Source organism: Somniosus microcephalus, chromosome 18 (genome assembly GCF_052327205.1).
Source record: "Somniosus microcephalus isolate GS21.2 chromosome 18, FLI_Smic_1.0, whole genome shotgun sequence".
In the NCBI taxonomy this organism is placed as follows: domain Eukaryota; kingdom Metazoa; phylum Chordata; class Chondrichthyes; order Squaliformes; family Somniosidae; genus Somniosus; species Somniosus microcephalus.
The window spans coordinates 32,711,360-32,729,955 of NC_141004.1; the positions used below are offsets into that span (position 1 = coordinate 32,711,360).

The 18,596-nt window shown below is 43.4% G+C and overlaps 1 protein-coding gene across 4 annotated transcripts in view; it reads left to right on the top strand.

The window, feature by feature from the left end:
• The window catches only part of LOC147105202 (cadherin EGF LAG seven-pass G-type receptor 2-like), a 361,456-nt gene extending 343,062 nt beyond the window's left edge, over positions 1-18,394 (top strand). For 2 of the 4 annotated variants that reach the window (XM_086011327.1, XM_086011324.1), the window contains exons 30-35: positions 1,100-1,230; positions 7,027-7,127; positions 9,167-9,340; positions 10,151-10,387; positions 11,272-11,521; positions 16,672-18,394. In XM_086011327.1, coding sequence (XP_085867453.1) covers positions 1,100-1,230; positions 7,027-7,127; positions 9,167-9,340; positions 10,151-10,387; positions 11,272-11,521; positions 16,672-16,696 — 918 coding nt within the window. In that variant the 3' untranslated portion in view covers positions 16,697-18,394. The remainder of the gene's footprint in view (positions 1-1,099; positions 1,231-7,026; positions 7,128-9,166; positions 9,341-10,150; positions 10,388-11,271; positions 11,522-16,671) is intronic. The other 2 variants (XM_086011326.1, XM_086011325.1) reach the window with 2 other exon arrangements.
• The last annotated feature ends 202 nt before the right edge of the window (positions 18,395-18,596 follow it).

Consider the following 18,596-nt stretch of genomic DNA (forward strand, 5'->3'; position numbering starts at 1 on the left):
GTGCTGAAGCCACAAACATACTTCCATCCATTTTTCATATTTTAAATATATAAAGCACTTAACCCATTTTTCATATTGAGATTTCTGTTGAAATTTATATCCTGTTTAACCATGTATTTTTCTGTTACCGTTGCCATTTAGCATCAAGAAGATGGTTCTTGGAAAATAATATGACCTTCTCTCAGGCATTCTCACCTTTTCTGAAAATGATAAACTTTTAGACACTAACAGACATTGCTGGGTTATTGACTATTCTATATATAAAAGGCTATGTTTTGGATAGTGTTTTTAAAAAAAAAAAAACTTAATTTGAATTAAGATTAATTACATTTTATTTAACAGTTAAATGCTCAATGGTTACAGTATCAAAGTGTGTTATAATGCGCTGTTCTAGTATGACAGATTCTTATGTGGAAATAACCTGGCAAGAATAAATCTTATAAAAACATGATTGGAGGTGAAAGTATATTGTGATGGAGCACACACTGAATAGAGGTGTGAACAAGTGTTGTTAACAATTTGAGTGTAAATATCTGGAATATACAACAACTGCGCTTGATGCAGGAAGGCTGTTCCCGATGGTGGCGGAGTCCAGAACCAGGGGTCACAGTTTAAGGATAAGGGGTAAGCCATTTAGGACTGAGATGAGGAGGAATTTGTTCACCCAGAGAGTGGTGAACCTGTGGAATTCTCTACCACAGAAGACAGTTGAGGCCAATTCATTAAATATATTCAAGAAGGAGTTAGATATATTTCTTAAGGCTAAGGGGATCAAGGGATATGGAGAGAAAGCAGGGACAGGGTACTGAATTTGGATGATCAGCCATGATCGCATTGAATGGCGGAGCAGGCTCGAGGGGCCGAATGGCCTACTCCTGCTCCTATCTTCTATGTTTTTATGTTTGTTGGATTTGAAGAGTTGGTCAAAATGGTATTTTCTCGTAACAGAACAAAGACGTGGTAGTGGGAAAGACTTGAGGACTTTTTGATACGTTTCTCCATAAATGAGATGCTCTTCTCAGTAGTTGTGTGAAATAGTTGATTTAAAAAGAAATTAAATGATCCTTACGCCTCATTACTTCATGCCTTTTGTTTCAAGCAGTCGTTGTGTAATAACACGTACATTGATGGTCGTGCGTATCGCTCAGCCTTTGGAGATTCAACTGGGTCAGTGAGCAGTGCATCGAGGTCAGGCAAAAGCCACAACAGCTACATCGCATTTGTTCTCAGGTAATATGGCAGGGGGGTGGTGGTGGGGGGGCAGCACTCTGAGTCATTCAGTCCACTGATGCGACAGTGATTTGAAGGACTGTTCTGACTTGATGTTTTGCTTTCATTTCTAAATTTCGTCTGAATTTCCAGTGGAAAACAAAATGAATTGTGTCTATGCACATGTAAGTATAGTTTTGAAATCCTGTGCCTTGGACGTAGTTTGTCTGCATTGTGGCGCTCGAGCTGCGGGTGGATGAGTTTTGGAGCATGCGCGATGCTGAGAGGGTCGTGGATAGCACGTTTAGCGAGTTGTTCACGCCTCAGGGTAGGGCTGCACAGGGGGCGACCATCAGGCGGAGCAACAGAGGCAGGCAGGAAGTGCAGGGGCCCCCTGCGGACATCCCCCTTTCAAACAGGTATACCAAGTTGGATACTGTTGAGGGGGATGACTCACCAGGGGAAGGCAGCAGCAGCCAGCTTCCTGGCACCAGGGACGCTTCTGCTGCTCAGAAAGGGAGGAAAAAGAGTGGGAGAGCAATAGTGGTAGGGGATTCTATCGTAAGGGGAACAGATAGGCGTTTCTGTGGCCGCAAACGTGACTCCAGGATGGTTTGTTGCCTCCCTGGGGCCAGGGTCATGGATGTCACTGTGCGGCTACAGGGCATTCTTAAGGGGGAGGGTGAGCAGGCAGAGGTCGTGGTCCACATTGGGACCAACGACATAGGTAGGAAGGGGGATGAGGTCCTGCATCAAGAATTTAGGGAGCTAGGTAACAGATTAAAGAGCAGGACCTCAAAGGTTGTAATCTCTGGATTACTCCCAGTGCCACGTGCTAGTGAGTATAGGAATAGGAGGATAGAGCAGATGAATGCGTGGCTAAAGAGTTGGTGTAGGGGGGAGGGTTTTACTTTCCTGGATCACTGGGCCTGCTTCTGGGGAAGATGGGACTTGTACAAGTCGGACGGGTTGCACCTGAACCAGAGCGGGACAAATATCCTTGCGGGGAGGTTTGCTAGCACTGTTGGGGGGGGTTTAAACTAACTTGGCAGGGGGATGGGATACAGAGGGGAGCTGAAATAGGGGGTGATGTGCTGCCAATTATAGAGAAAAAAACAAGTCAGCTTGGTAGACAGGGCAAATATACAAGGGCAAGGCTGGATGGCATCTATTTTAATGCAAGGAGTCTTGCAAATAAGGTGGATGAACTGAAGGTGTTGATAAACACATGGGAGTATGATATTGTTGCTATCACGGAGACATGGTTGAGGGAGGGGCAAGACTGGCAGCTCAATATTCCGGGGTACAGAATCTTCAGGCGAGACAGAGGGGGGGGGTATAAGAGGAGGGGGTGTAGCAATATTAATTAAGGAGTCAATTACTGCAGTAAGGAGGGATGACCTATTAGCAGGTTCCTCTAATGAGGCCATATGGGTGGAGCTTAAAAACAAGAAGGGGGCAAGCACTTTGCTGGGAGTGTACTATAGGCCTCCAAACAGTCAGGGGGAGATAGAGGAACAGATATGTAGGCAAATCTCAGAGAAATGTGCAAATAATAGGGTAATAATAATGGGGGATTTCAACTTCCCCAATATTAACTGGGATAGTCAGAGTGTGAAAGGCACAGAGGGTGTAGAATTCTTAAAGTGCATCCAGGAGAGCTTTTTGAGCCAGCATGTAGAAGGTCCTACAAGAGAGGGGGCGGTACTGGATCTAATTCTAGGGAATGTGGCCGGCCAAGTGGAAGAAGTGCTAGTAGGTGAGCACTTTGGTGACAGTGACCATAATATGGTGAGATTTAAGGTGGTCATGGAAAAGGACAGGGATGGGCCGGAAATAAAGGTTCTAAATTGGGGGAAGGCCGATTTTAATAGGATAAGGCAGGATCTGGCCAAAATGGACTGGGATCAGCTACTTGTAGGAAAATCCACATCGGAGCAATGGGAGGCTTTCAGAAGGGAGATTGAGATCATACAATGGCAACATGTTCCCGTAAAGGTCAAGGGTGGTTCCAAAAACCACAAGGAACCTTGGATGTCAGGGGATATACGAGAATGGATTAGAAAAAAAAGGAGGGCTTTTGGCAGATACAAAAGGCTAAAGACGGAGGAAGCCCAAGAGGAGTACAAAAAGTGCAGGGGGATACTTAAAAAAGAAATTAGGAGATCAAGGAGGGGCCATGAAATAACACTGGCGAGCAAAATAAAGGAAAATCCTAAGATGTTTTATAAGTATATTAAGGGTAAGAGGATAACTAGGGAAAAAATAGGGCCCATTAGGGACAAAAGTGGCAATCTGTGTGTGGAGCCGGAAGATGTAGGAGGGGTTCTAAATGAATTTTTTGCATCTGTTTTCACTATGGAGAGGGACGATGTAGACATAGAAATAGGGCGGGGGGACTGTGATATGCTCGAACACATTAACATCGAGAGGGAGGAGGTATTGGCGGTTTTAGCAGGCCTAAAAATGGATAAATCCCCAGGCCCGGACGAAATGTATCCCAGGCAAAGGAAGAGATTGCGGGGGCTCTAACACACATATTCAGAACCTCTCTGGCCACAGGGGATGTGCCAGAGGACTGGAGAACCGCTAATGTATTTCCATTATTCAAGAAGGGGAGTAGGGAAAAACCGGGGAACTACAGGCCAGTGAGCCTAACATCAGTGGTGGGAAAATTATTGGAAAAAATTCTGAGGGACAAAATCAGTCTCCACTTGGAGAGGCAAGGATTAATCAGGGATAGTCAACATGGCTTTGTCAAGGGAAGATCATGTCTGACTAATTTGATTGAATTTTTTGAGGGGGTGACTAGGTGTGTGGATGAGGGCAACGCAGTGGATGTGGTATACATGGATTTCAGTAAGGCCTTCGATAAAGTCCCGCACAGGAGACTGGTCAAGAAGGTAAGAGCCCATGGAATCCAGGGTGCCTTGGCACGTTGGATAAAAAACTGGCTTAGTGGCAGAAGGCAGAGGGTGATGGTCGAAGGTTGTTTTGTGACTGGAAGCCTGTGGCCAGTGGGGTACCACAGGGATCGGTGCTGGGTCCCTTGCTGTTTGTGGTCTATATTAATGACTTGGATATGAATGTAAAAGGTATGATCAGTAAGTTCGCGGATGTTACAAAAATTGGTAGGGTGGTAAATAGCGAGGAGGGTAGTCTCAGTCTGCAGGACGATATCGATGGGTTGGTCAGATGGGCGGAACAGTGGCAAATGGAATTTAACCCGGAAAAGTGCGAGGTGATGCACTTTGGGGGGACTAACAAGGCAAGGGAATACACAATGAATGGTAAGACCCTAGGCAAGACGGAGGGTCAGAGGGATCTGGGTGTGCAAGTACACAGATCCCTGAAGGCGGCGGAACAGGTGGATAAGGTGGTAAAAAAGGCATATGGGATACTTGCCTTCATTAGCCGAGGCATAGAATATAAGAGCAAGGAGGTTATGATGGAGCTGTATAAAACACTGGTTAGGCCACAGCTGGAATACTGTGTGTAGTTCTGGTCGCCACACTACAGGAAGGATGTGATAGCTTTGGAGAGGGTGCAGAGGAGATTCACCAGGATGCTACCAGGGCTGGAACGCTTCAGCTATGAAGAGAGACTGGGCAGATTGGGTTTGTTTTCCTTGGAGCAGAGGAGGCTGAGGGGGGACATGATTGAGGTGTACAAAATTATGAGGGGCATAGATAGGATTGATACTAAGGAGCTTTTTCCCTTAGTAGAAGGGTCAATAACTAGGGGGCATAGATTCAAGGTAAAGGGCGGGAGGTTTAGAGGGGATTTGAGAAAGAACTTTTTCACCCAGAGGGTGGTTGGAGTCTGGAACTCGCTGCCCGAAAGGGTTGTGGAGGCTGGAACCCTCACAACATTCAAGAAGCATTTGGATGAGCACTTGAAATGCCATAGCATACAAGGCTATGGACCAAATGCTGGAATATGGGATTAGATTAGACAGGGCGTGATGGCCGGCGCAGACACGATGGGCCGAAGGGCCTCTATCCGTGCTGTATAACTCTATGACTCTATGACGGATGGTAACCGAGGCCTCACCTCAAATATGGTGTCAGACAGTATTGTAAAACCAAGATGAGGGCAATATTATGTTTTGTGCTGGACTCCACTCCAACAACAACAACTTGCATTTATATAACGCCTTTAACATAATAAAACATCCCAAGGCACTTCACAGGAGCGTTATCAGACAAAATTTGACACCGAGCCACATAAGGAGATATTAGGGCAGATGGAACTTTTTAAAGGAGGAAATATTGGTAGAGGTAGCTGAAAGCATGGCCGCCAATGGTGGAGTGATGAAAATCGGGGATGCGCAACAGACCAGAATTGGAGGAGCGCAGATATCTTGGAGGGTTGAGGCTGGAGGAGGTGACAGAGATAGGGAGGGGCAAGGCCATGGAGGGATTTGAAAACAAGGATGAGAATTTTAAAATCGAGGCGTTGGCTCAACCGGGAGCCAATGTAGGTCAGCGAGCACAGAGGTGTGACGGCTGAATGGGACTTGGTGTGAGTTAGGATACGGGCAGCAGAGTTTAGGATGAGTTTAAGTTTATTGAGGGTGAAAGATGGGAGGCCGAACAGGAGTGTCTTGAAATAGTTAAGTCTAGAGGTAATAAAGGCAAGGATGAGGGTTTCAGCAGCAGATGAGCTGAGGCAGGGGTGGAGTTGGGCGATGTTACAGAGATGGAAGTAGGCGTTCTTGGTGATGGAGTGGATATGTGGTCGGAAGCTCATCTCGGGGTCAAGTACAACACCAAGTTTGCAAACAGTCTCGTTTAGCCACAGATATTTGCCAGGGAGAGGGCTGGAGTTTGTGGCAGGGACCGAAGACAATGGCTTCGATCTTCCCAATATTTAGTTGGAGGGAATTTCTGCTCATCTAGTACTGGATGTCGGATAAGCACTGTGATAAATTAGAGACAGTGGAGGGGTCGAGAGAGGTGGTGGTGAGATAGAGCTGGGTGTCGTCAGCATACCTGTGGAAACTGATGCTGTGTTTTTGGATGATGTCGCCAAAGGGCAGCATGTAGATGAGAAATAGTGGGGGGCCAAGGATAGATCCTTGGGGGACTCCAGAGGTAACGATGTGGGAGTGGGAAGAGAAGCCATTACAGGTGATATCATGGCTACGATTGGATAGACAAGAATGGAACCAGGTGAGGGCAATACAACCCAGCTGGACGAAGGTGGTGAGGAGTTGGAGGAAGATGGTGTGCTCAACTGTGTCAAAGGCTGCAGACAGGTGAAGGACAAGGAGGGATAGTTTACCACAGTTACAGTCACATAGGTTGTCATTTGTAACTTTGGTAAGACCGTTTCAGTACCGTGGCAGGGGCAGAAACCTGATTGGATGGATTCAATCGTGGCGTTCCGGGAAAGATGGGCACGGATTTGGGAGGTGACAGCACATTCAAGGACTTTGGAGAGGAAAGAGAGGTTGGAGATGGGACGGTAGTTTGCAAAGATACAGGGCCAAGGGTTTTTTCAGGAGAGGGGTGTGATGGCAGATTGCCATCAAAATAATATTCCTTTGGAGGGAAATGATATCCTTTCAACAGCTAATAAAATAACAATAGTCAAGCCCATGTTGCTCTCACAGGCCACGCTACTTCCTTACTCCTGAGTAAATATCAAAGTAAAGTTTGTTATACAAACATGCCATTCCTGTAGAGATGAATGGGGGCTGTGTTCAATTCCGCAGCCTTGCCCATTTTTCATGATAAGATTTTTGGCCCTAAATGTATGTGCCTGTAGTAACATCACTGGCTATACTGTTGCTGACAAGTAATTCTCTTTTAGGGAAGAAGCTGCCTTGAATAACAGTACCTCGAGTCAAGCCCACGTTGCTCTCACTGACCATGCCACTTCCTTATTCCATGAGATTAAGGCAAACCCAGATGGTAAGAAGACTTATTGGTGATACTGTGTGTCCTTCGCTAGACAATTTGAGTGCATTATATTAGATCCTAAATCCAAAGCTTCAGAAGATGTGCAAGTCCAAATTTAGTCATTTAATAACTGTTTTGCCACCAAATTTAATGAATATGGAATCAAAGCATTAAACCACTTAAAACCCAATTATAGTAAATATTAAGTAAGCTTATTAAGGACAGCTTACTCTGTTATAGTACTCTATTATAGCACGGCCATTCTTTAGGAAATGGTCAGTTATACTTTGAACTGAAATAAAATAGTTCCCTTTTGGCATTAGAAATGAGAGCATATTTTTTTCAAAATCTCTGATAATGTTGGGGACACTAAATAACACGTGTATTTACATTGGTTAGCATGAAGAATTGTGCTGTGGTACCTCAATACTGATTGCACTGTAAATTCTGACTGTCATTTGCCTTGCTAACCTGATGAAGAGCACTATTTGAGGAAGCAAGAGAGATCAATATCCTTCCTGCTTCTGGGTGGTGAACCAAGACTAGAAATGCTTAAGTGCTCTTTATTGACTGAGAAACGGCCTTGATGGAATCTCTGGCTTGCATGTCACCATTAGCAGCAGTGGGAAGGATGTAAATGTCCATACGCTGAATAACAGCTGCTTGAGAGGAAATTAGTGGATATGTAATTCAGGTGGGTTCCATTCAGGATATTCTCCGTCAACATAGCTAAAGCGATATAAGTGCTTCCTCATAGGGAGGAAATATATTTTATAATCTTTTCGAACAGGCAAAGAGTTTTCCATTGTTTTGCTACTTCTGTGCTTAACAGGATGTTCAGAGGTTGAATATACTTATGCTTAGAAGGTTAATATTGTTGCACTTAAGCCTATTGTTGGATAAATGTATTCTACTAAATTCTCCCATAATCTTTAATGTTATTAATGGAGATGCCCATTTACTGAGCAATGTACCTGAGTCAACTATTCTTTATGTGGCTGATTAGAGACTGCTTGTGAGCAGGCATTGGCCTAGAAATTGGGTTGAGGCGCCAAAGTGGCGCCAAGTTCGCCTGGGCGCTGATTTTTGCGCAGCGTTCGGAGCATTAACGAACGTCAGAAATTCAGTTTCAGCGCCACTAGAGGGAGACGGGGCGAGGCTCGAGGCGCTCCGCATCCCTCTTAGGGCGCTGAAACTGAATATCGCAGCGCCACACGCTGTGGCACGGCACGCTGCGGTACTGCAGGCCTTCCTCCCATTGTTAAGGGGGAGGGGCCTGCAACAGCGCGATCCCCGATCGCGAGTGCCGGCAAAAGAGCCCGGCACCGAGGAGAAGTGCCAGGCTCTCGGGAAACAGCCGGCAATGCCGCGGGGGGGGGGGGGGGGGGGAAAGAGAGAGTCAGGAGGCCGGGGACGGAGGTGCTGGCAGGCGGCCGCCGAAAAAGCCGTCCGTCCCGCACCTCCACCTTAACTTGCGCCACTGCCGGCACAGCAAGGCCCCGTGAACCGGGCGCAGGTAGCGAACGGCGCTACAGCGGCGTTCGCTACCAAATATCGCGAATGGGGCGCTGCGCACACCGATGACGTCATCTGTGGCGGCGCAGCGCAACAGGCTAACGCCACCATTAGCGCCACCACTGAATATCGTGGGAGGCGCGGCCAGTGGCGCTACAGCCACTGACTGCCCTCTTTAGGCGCTAATAGGTGGTGCAACATACCCAATTTCTCCCCCATTATGTTATAACTGATACATCAGAAAGTTGAATAGCAATGATATGTTACATGAGAATTGGTGGAATATATAAAATACTCTTCATTCATGTTATCAGTGAAATGGAACTTTATATCAGTAGATGTTTAACATAAAATCTCTGCTTTCAAGCTGCCTCCAACCAGTAGCAAGGACTGATTGAGACACATAATTCTCCATTCATAACATTTAAGAGATGGTGATAATTCTGTAGTACAGTACACCCTTCCCATTAAACATGATCTTTGAATTTGCTCCAGAATGAATGACAACCAATACATTGTTTATTCCTTCTTTACAGAACACGATTCAGACTCGGACAGTGATCTGTCTCTGGAAGATGACCAAAGTGGATCTTATGCCTCCACTCATTCTTCAGATAGTGAAGAAGATGAGGAGTATCAAGGAGAGCCAGGTTGGGAGAATATTGTATCCCCAAATAATGAAAAACATCCTAACCACAGTACTCCGAAAGGTAACTATGAAGCCGCTCAGATTTCCTTATTCCATCCACGTTGGAACAGTGAAACAGTTCATGATACCAGATACCAGTCACTGGATCCAGTTTCTGATTAGTTCCAGTGAACGTGAGTAGAGTCAGGTATCAGCAATTAAAATCCTAGGAGTATCTTACCTGTGCCATTTTATAATTTTTTTACATTTTAACTTGTGTTAACTCTACAGCAATCAAGTTATTAAAAAATGTAAACATTGAATGCTTGCGAATTAGATACAAGACTAACCTTATCTCAGAGCTTGTGTAGTTTCTCACCTTAAGACTAGTTTGAAAGATTAAAATCACACTTTGATATATTTTTCATATATCTTAAATTTATTGATGAGAGTTTTGTTATTTTTTTTGAGGTTTTGTAGTAGCATTGTTAGTAGGCCCTTGTATATAGAGATTGTGACCTCTCAATTAACGCCAATAGTGCACCAGCCTATCAATGGACCATATTTGATGATGCAAACTGAAGCATGTAACTGGGTTTCACATTGTTAACATCAATCCCCATCTAGTGTTCAAGTTTGATTGAAAAAATAATGAAAATGCCAATTAAGTTGCAAAGCTCAACTACCCCAACAATTTAATCAATTTAAACATTTGGAAATGTTCTGTGAAATACTCAGAACATAAAAGTAATGAAAAACCTTCTGTAACTATCACATTCAAGGCGACTGCCCCACTGTGTATTTAGATTCATGCCCAAATGTGTGGGGGGAAAAAGTTGTAGTCTTTGTCATTTATTTGTTTTTTAAAACAAATGTCAATGGATTTTTCTAGTGGACAACATATCTGCTCATGTGAAACCTTATTGGCCAGGAGAGTTTATGACAACAGCAAGTGAAAGTGAAGGCCACGGCGGGTCAGAGAATCTGAAAGTCGAAACCGTGGCCAACATCGAGCTTCACCGAGAAAAGCTCAACCATGTGGATGAAAGGCCAAAGGAGAATGGAGACAGTCTGTACAAAGAAAATGCATTGGCATTATTGCCGAACCCTAATGCACAGCCTCAGAAAGGTAACTGTCGATCGAAATCACTTAATTTGTGCAAATGTTCTTTGCATAATTTGGTTATTTAGCATTTTTTCCAATAAAAAGAATGTTGGCTTTATTTATGGAGACATCGGCTCGGATTTTGCGGTCAGCGGCGAAGGAACAGCGCTCGCCGTTCACTACGTGACCGCTGCCCACAGAGTTTTTGCGGACTTTTGAGTGGAGACTTGCTGTCATCGGGCATCAGCTCCCACGTGGCACCCTCGACAGGGGTTCTGTGGCCTGTGTAAGCAGAGCAAGCAACAGCGTGGCTCTTCGACCAGTCAGATTGAAGAATCCTCACTGAGACACGCAAGCCTAGAAATTCGTGTTCGCCACGAAAGTTGCCGGTGGAGTTAATGGTCGCTGAAAATGGCCACAATGCTAAGGAGGATAAATTCGTCTGGGGGGGGGTGGGGGGTGGCTGGAGTTTGGAGGCGTGGCACTAATCTTCTGTGCAACGCCCTCATGGTGGCGTTAGTGGAGACCTCCGAGGCGAAGTTCCTGTCTTGAAGATGCGTTCGAGCTTCGAACAGCCTCTGGGAACGAGGCTGTGGAGCTCGCAAGGAATTGTGGGCAATTAAAAGGGCTATGAATTAAAGGGGTAATGCACTCGGAATTAATACAATTAGATTTTTGGACTCCAGGGGAATCAAGGGATATGGGGATTGGGCAGGAAAGTGGAGTTGAGGTTGAAGATCAGCCATGATCTTATTGAATGGTGGAGCAGGCTGAAAGAGCCATATGACCTACTCCTGCTCCTAATTCTTATGTTCTTATATGAATATTTGCATTAATTAATGGCCAGAAAATAAAATATTGCTTTCAATAAGTTCTGAAAAGATTTAATCTACCTTTGAAACTTACAGGAATTCTGAAAAATAAAGGGTTACCCCTCTTCTCGGAGAAGAACAGCATCAATCGAATTCATAATGAACTTTCCAATCATAAAACTGCCACTGTCTCCTCACGAGCATCTTCAGTGGGATCCAGTGAAGGAAGTCGGTCAGGAGTTGTAACAAAACTGCGGCAAACAACAGGGGAGCAGATGAATGGAGTAATGCCCATACCCATGAGCATTAAAACCGGCACAGTGGATGAAGATTCATCAGGCTCCGAGTGAGTATCTCTTCCATATGTTCCACAACGCTAGCTAACAAAAACATGGCACAGGAGGCAAATTGACCAAATTCCTAATGTAGAAAATTGTTACTGCAGAGATTTGCGTATTTCTGATAAACAGGATCGAGTGCAAACCAATATGGTGGGTATATTGGCCTAGAAATTCAGTCGCGTTTGCGCCCACTTATTGGCTATAAAGTGGTTTGCGCCTGAAGTTTTTTATCGCCCGAAATTCAGATGGACCCTAACATCAGCGTTAGCCGGTAGCGCCGCGCCGGCACCGATGACGTCATCGGTGTGCGCAGCGCCCCGGTTGCAATGCTATTCCGGCCCGATGGCCAAATTCAGTTGCGGCCGCCTCGCCCGTGGCAGCCGCAAACAGCGTTTGTGAAACGGGGTCTTGCAGCTCCGAAAGGCCGGCGCATAAAGGTGGAGCGGCGGCCGGCCGCTTTCCCGGCGGCCGCCTGCCCGCACCACCCCCCCGCGGCATTGATGTCTGAGTCCCGCGAGCCCGGCACTTCTCCGTGGTGCCGGGCTCATTTGCCGGGGGAATCCACCGGTGATCTGACGGCTGCAGGCAGCTCCTCCTTAAGAGGAGGAGGCCTGCAGTACCCCAGCCTGCCGCACCGCATCGGGTGCCGCAACGGGAGCTGGACGCCTGAAAGTGACATTCATCGCCCCTAGCGAGGCGGCCAAACCCTGCAATAGCACCCGCCGCCGTCTTGGCCTGTCGCAACTGAATTTTAGGCAGGCGCTACGGGAATCCTGGCGGGCGCAAAATTTCGGGCGCAGAAGACCTGGCGGGGCCATACCGAATTTCTAGGCCATTGTGTTTAATCGGAGTTTAGGACGGAATATAACACTAGTAATACAGCAAAAACATACGACCGTGGCAAGTAGCTGGTACCGGACCCGATCGGACAGACGGCTGGCGTGCACGAACAACTCCTCTTCTTCATTCTCCTTCTTGTCTCACGTGTCTTTCTCTCTCTTTCTCTGAACTACCCAAGAGTGTTAGACTGGGGTCCGCATGAGTCCACTCTCTGAAGAGTGTTAGGCCACCGTTTCCACTCTTGGGAGCCCCTCGCTAAGAGTTCTTTAGCTCTTCCTTTTATTCTCTTTTTAGGGGTGGGCCTGGGGTAGGATATGGACAGGACCATTTAACCTATGGAGGTTCCTCTTAAAACAAGGTGCCCAATGGCATGTCGAGTTCTTTATCTAAACTTACTGATGAAGACCCTCCCTCAAGGGGCCTTCACAACCATTACACAAGCTTTCTGTACTCGACCAATCATGGCCTTACAGCATGTTGAGGACTGTCTTCCCTTATCTCATCCGGCCCTTTCCTTCCAAAGCAATAGTCGCTTATCTCATCCTGTCTTATCCCCCCTGGTGCAGCCAGTGCGTGTACCAGGCACAGCTTTGGGCCATTAAATCAGAGGCCCATTAAATCAGAGGCCCAAGCCAGAGCTGTCTTACTCAACCAGCCACCATCCAAACTATCTCCCCTTAATCTAACAGTCTATTCCATCCTGAGATGGTACCTTAACTCATATAAATTCCTTCTATTCTATGTCCTTTTATATTAATTAACTTTTAATCATCTTCACAAGCAGTTCTGTTAAACAAACTCCAAATTCTACCGTAGCATTATAATATGGTTATTAATAATAATGGAAGAAACATAGGTTGGGCCTTCATTGGCCAAATTAAAGATACATTAACTAAGTCAAAACCCTAACTTACAAACAACAGATAACTGGCCTGGCAGGGCAAGGCCATGCTATGGGCCACTGTGTGGAATGTTATGCCTCATCTAATATAACTAACTGAAGATATTTTGTCTCAAAGTCTAATACAAGCCTCCAGGAAAATGAAACGTACACAGTTCCAGTAAAACACAACTTATATATTAACCCCTTACTTGTCTCGAGCACTAATAAAATCATTTAAACACAGTATTATTCACGTTACAGTTTCATTTGCATAACCATATATATTTTTAGGCACCCCTAGTTTCTAGTAGTGTAAAGGAAATGACTTTAATTTGTATAGTTTCTACAGGTGCTGGGATCAAGTTTGTTGCTATCCAGTTGTTTTATCAATGTTTCTGGCAGAAAGGAGCACAATGGTATGAAATATTTATAAAACCAAGGCCAATTATGTCAGCAACTTACTTTGCAAGCAAATATTGGTCCTAAAATTACTCTTGAGATACTGTGCTGTTTTAGCAGAGGCCCATTTAAAATAAATGAGTTGAATGCCTCTGTCAAAATAGCAGAGCCAGGAGTTTCAGCCCAAAATATTAAAAGTTCATAAACTATTACTCCATGGTGTAATCTCAGGGCCAATTTTGGGAATTTATTTTCTTTTTATACTTCTGACCAAGAATCATCTTCTGACCTAGTGTAATTCAGATTATTCAACCGTTTCATGTATATATTATTATTTATACAAATAATATATTGTAGTAATGGTGCAGATCACAAGTGGGATGATTGCAAAGGGATGACAATGTGATTATATCACTTGGCAATGAAAGCTCTTCAGCGACACTTTGTACTAGATGCCCATTAGTGTGAAATGATGCGTTTGATGTCACAATATTTGGCAAGTCATGAAAATGCAGTTAACATCCTATTGCAGTTAATTTTTACGTGTATTGCGCCACACACAAGCTAAGATTATTGTGCACAGAAAATAGCTGCAGAAACCATGGGGTAGATTGTCAACTTGCCACCAGAGCATTGAACTGGCGTTGTGAATCGGCCACCTATTATAGAAACCATCTGACTTTCATTTCCTTCGAGATCAATGGGAATGGAATTGGGCGGTTTCTATATCGGCGGCCAATCTACTACACCAGTTTTACACCTGGGCAACAAATTGAAAATCTACCCCTACTTTCCTAATGCTTTCTTAGAGGTGTTTTGTTCAAATACATATATGCATAAAAGTGTGTGTGTGTATATATGGAGAGAGTGACCTATTAACTTCTGCAGGAAAACAATCCAATTGTGTTATTTGGTATTGGGGATTGTTGGTGGATTGCTGAAGGATTGTTCACATCTGTAAAATATATATAACAATCCGTCCTGCCACCTTATGATCAAACCTGTTGATCAATACTTCATAACATAACACACACCACATGCCCTTCTATCATGGACTCTTCTGCATTACAGATAACATGTCTCTAAAAGGATTATGTTGCTATTCTTCCAGTTGTATTACAATAATTTAAGGTAAAACTTTTTATTGGGTCATTCTTGGTTGCGATGCTCCATAGTCAAATAGCTCACTGGCACGTGCTGTCTACAGTCACACGTGAAGAATGGCCATATGGGTGAGGTATCAGAGAGTTGCCAGAAAGGAGTACGGAAAATGTTAACACTGGGGGTGGAAGAACGTAAAAAGTGGATTGTTATCATTTCACCAGACAAAGGAAAAATACAAAGGTGTAACATTTCTAACTCATAGGTAGAATGATAACTAACACATTCCAAATGGAATTTGTTCACCATCAAATACAGCACTTTCCTTAATAAGTTTCCTCATGAGGATGAAATTAACAAGCTTCATCGTCATGGAGATGTGAAACAGACTCTCAATTAATAGTTAATGGATCTCCATTTGCAGCAGAATGAGAGGTCAACTCGTAATTCACCACTGCACATACTTCACTCCGATCAAATTTGGTAACTTCCTAGCTTCTTCTTCTTCTTAGGCAGTCCCTCGGAACTGAGGATGACTTGCTTCCACATTAAAAATGAGTTTGCAGGTGACTGATTAGTCCAATGTGGGACCTACAGTCTCTGTCACAGGTGGGGCAGACGGTGGTTGAAGGGGCGGGTGGGTGGGGTGCTTGGGTTGACATGCGCTGCCTGCGCTTGGCTTCCGCTTGCTCCCGGCAAATGAATGCTGGTAGAACTGCAACCAGGACACGCACATTTGGCCCAGCCCAGGTTACCAGTCCTTCCATAAGGAGCTGTGCGAGGCCCTAGGAACTAAGCATACTCTGCCCTCAGCCAGCTGGGCACAGAACCCCTGCCACTCATATGCTTGCACGGATCTTGCTCCCGGCAGCAAGAATATGCATTGCCCTGCTGTGGCGCAACCCAGCACCAGAAAAGACTTGTTCAAATGACTTGTGGGACATTTGCCAGTCAGAGCAAGTCAAGCAGACTGTGCATGGAACTGGAAAAAGGCCAGGAATAATGCAGCCCCTGCTGGAGACCCTCAGCTGCCTTAACCTATTTATTACATATCACCTATTACCCAACTCCCTGCTCCCCCAATTAGGAATAACTCTGGCACTGTCCAAATGTTTAGAACTGTATATAACTATATACAACCCTCATTCTATGCATCTACCTATTGTGAAGTCTTTATTATAGTATGTACTCTATCATCAAAGATATGGATCAAACCATATTCATGAGAAAACAAGGAAACTTCTTGTACAAAACACTTAATAAGAATTTGTTTTTTAACTTTAACAAAAAGGACTTTAATAAATGTGGTCAGGAATGGGATTGAGGGTTGAAGAATAAGCAGAAATAGTGATGTCAAATGCTGTGTGAAATATGGTGGTTCTTGAACTACTTAGAAAGTCAATGTTAAATAGAAGGTGCAAGGCTAGATAAGTATTTTGGGATTGGCCTGATTTATCTTTAAAGAGCAAGGGAAAATTTGGCATAATCTATCCTCAGTAGAGTCCCTGATAGAGCAGAACATGTAGGGTCTCTCAAAGAAACAGCTAAATGTTCTGAATGGATTTTTCTCATTCAAAGCCGTATGTATTTATTACACTATATATATATTTTTTAAAGCGTTGTTTTCACCCTTGAATTTGACAAATTCTTAAATTTGTTCTGTAAAATCATAAAATAAAATAAATATCTATACATCTTTGTATTTATGAATTACAAACTAATTTCTATCCCTTTTCTCTCCTCATCAAACTTGCAGATTTCTATTTTTTAATTTTCTTCATTGAAACATTTACACAGTTAATTTGAAACAGTATCTCACTGTCAGCCATATACTTCCAACTATGAAATGCACAGTAGATTTCCATCACACTATTTTCTGCATATAATCATGGTCATGCATTTTTTTTTCCTTTTGTCCTTTTTCACACTCAGTAGCAGTGACGAGACCTCGATATGACTTCTCATGTCAACATAGGACACGGTGGATTGCTAAAGCTGCGACGATGTCACTTTGCTTCTGTCAGACAGCACAGGTGACTTGCTGTGCCTTGTCCCAAGGTACCAAGGTGCACATAAGCGAACTCTCTAAAGTGGAAAGAGGAAAGAAACTGCTGTCGTGTGGAAAGTGTGTCTGGAAGGTGTGACTACTTCTTGTTACCAGTGCCAAATCATGTTGAGATGCTGCTCTGTTTGCGCATAGTGCTATGGACAAAGTGGGTGCCTGGAGACCAGATTACAAAATAATCAAAATGCACCCAGCCATACTTTGGAGCAGTCAGGACAGGGCACAGAACAACTAAAATTCAAAGAAGCAAATTAGAGCTTTGGAATTTCATGTTCTCAAACAATGTGCAAAAGAATGGACGACTTAAAGCTTCAGGGAATTTATTGTAACTACTGTTTATATAAGGTCTGTTAGTGATTATAGTCCTAGTGTCGAAAACTCCCCAAGACAATCTCGATCACAAGCTTATTTGACTCCTTTGATTGTGTCAGTTTTAGGTTATGAGAGACCTGCATTACAGGAATATTATCAATCACCTCACAGAAGATTTAGCTAAGGCCATTTTTCTGTTTAATGCTACAGTTTTTTGATGTGCAAATAAAGCATTTAATTACTTTGAAATTAAGTGAATTTTTTGCTGCACAAAGATTTTTGTTTGATCAGTCAAATGTTCAAAACAGTAGTAATGGATCAAGAAGTGTGTATTTTTTTTACTGAAACACATTTGTTATTTCGGTACTATTTAGGAATTGATGTATGGAGGAGTAAAAACACTGTACTTGACCTGCTTTATTTGGCAATGATAAACCTTTTTCATAATCCAAATATCCAAGCCATTAACTGGACTTTCATTTTTTAAAATCTAGATATTTGCATCTAAACCATCCAGTTTGGTAATATTTTTAAAGAATAAAGAAGCAATGCATGCTGTTGAGTTTGTCTTTGGGAGGCTACATTGTCACAGGTTAAGCATCTGGCTTTAAATAGCTCGCAACATGAACTGAGCTGTATGCTGCAACTGTACAAATACAAGCCGGTAAACTGTAACCACATTCACCACATGTGGGGAAAATAATTGCCTTTAGCCACATGGCCTTCAAGCTCCAGGAATAGTGGAGTTGTCCTCAGACCAATGCCTACTTTGAACAATTTTTTTTTAACAAGACAGTTGTTTGTAGATATTTTGATATCATTTGTAAGTTGTCTTGAGAGAAATTGTGTGCTGTACATGCTTTTCTTTTTAAAGTTGGTTAACATAGTCCTAAAAGAAAAGTGAGTAGGAAATCCAGGATGTTTTATTTAAAGAATGCTGCTCATTTTTTTCTGTTAATATGATGTTTGTCCATATTGTATAGAACCAATGTTTTGACTGAAAGCAAAGGCTTCCACTATTTTAACTGAAGAAAATTTGGTGATGATTTTTCCATTGTCGTCTTCACTACAAAAAACCAGAAAACTGAATGCTTTCTAACAGTGAATTGTACAGTGAATTTCTTAATGTACATATTGTAGGTTTTTAAATAAATGTAGTTGAAACAGATATAGTAACCTGAAATTGACAGCGGTATGGCAGATTATTTTGCCCAGAATATGTTCTTTCTTGATTAGGAACTTGTTAATGATCTAGTACAATTTCTGATCCACTTTAAAGTTGTTGCTTCATTCATTTTTGGTATATTTATCAAATACGTTTTTTTATCGTTTTAGAACAGAGCATCACATATTAGATGTACAATTCAAGATTGTATTAACATTCATTGATGTTAAGCGATCACGTCTCTGCTGTTTTCATGCAGCTTTAAATGAGAACTAAACATGAACACTTCTGCCTCTTAATTTATTAGTATCATGA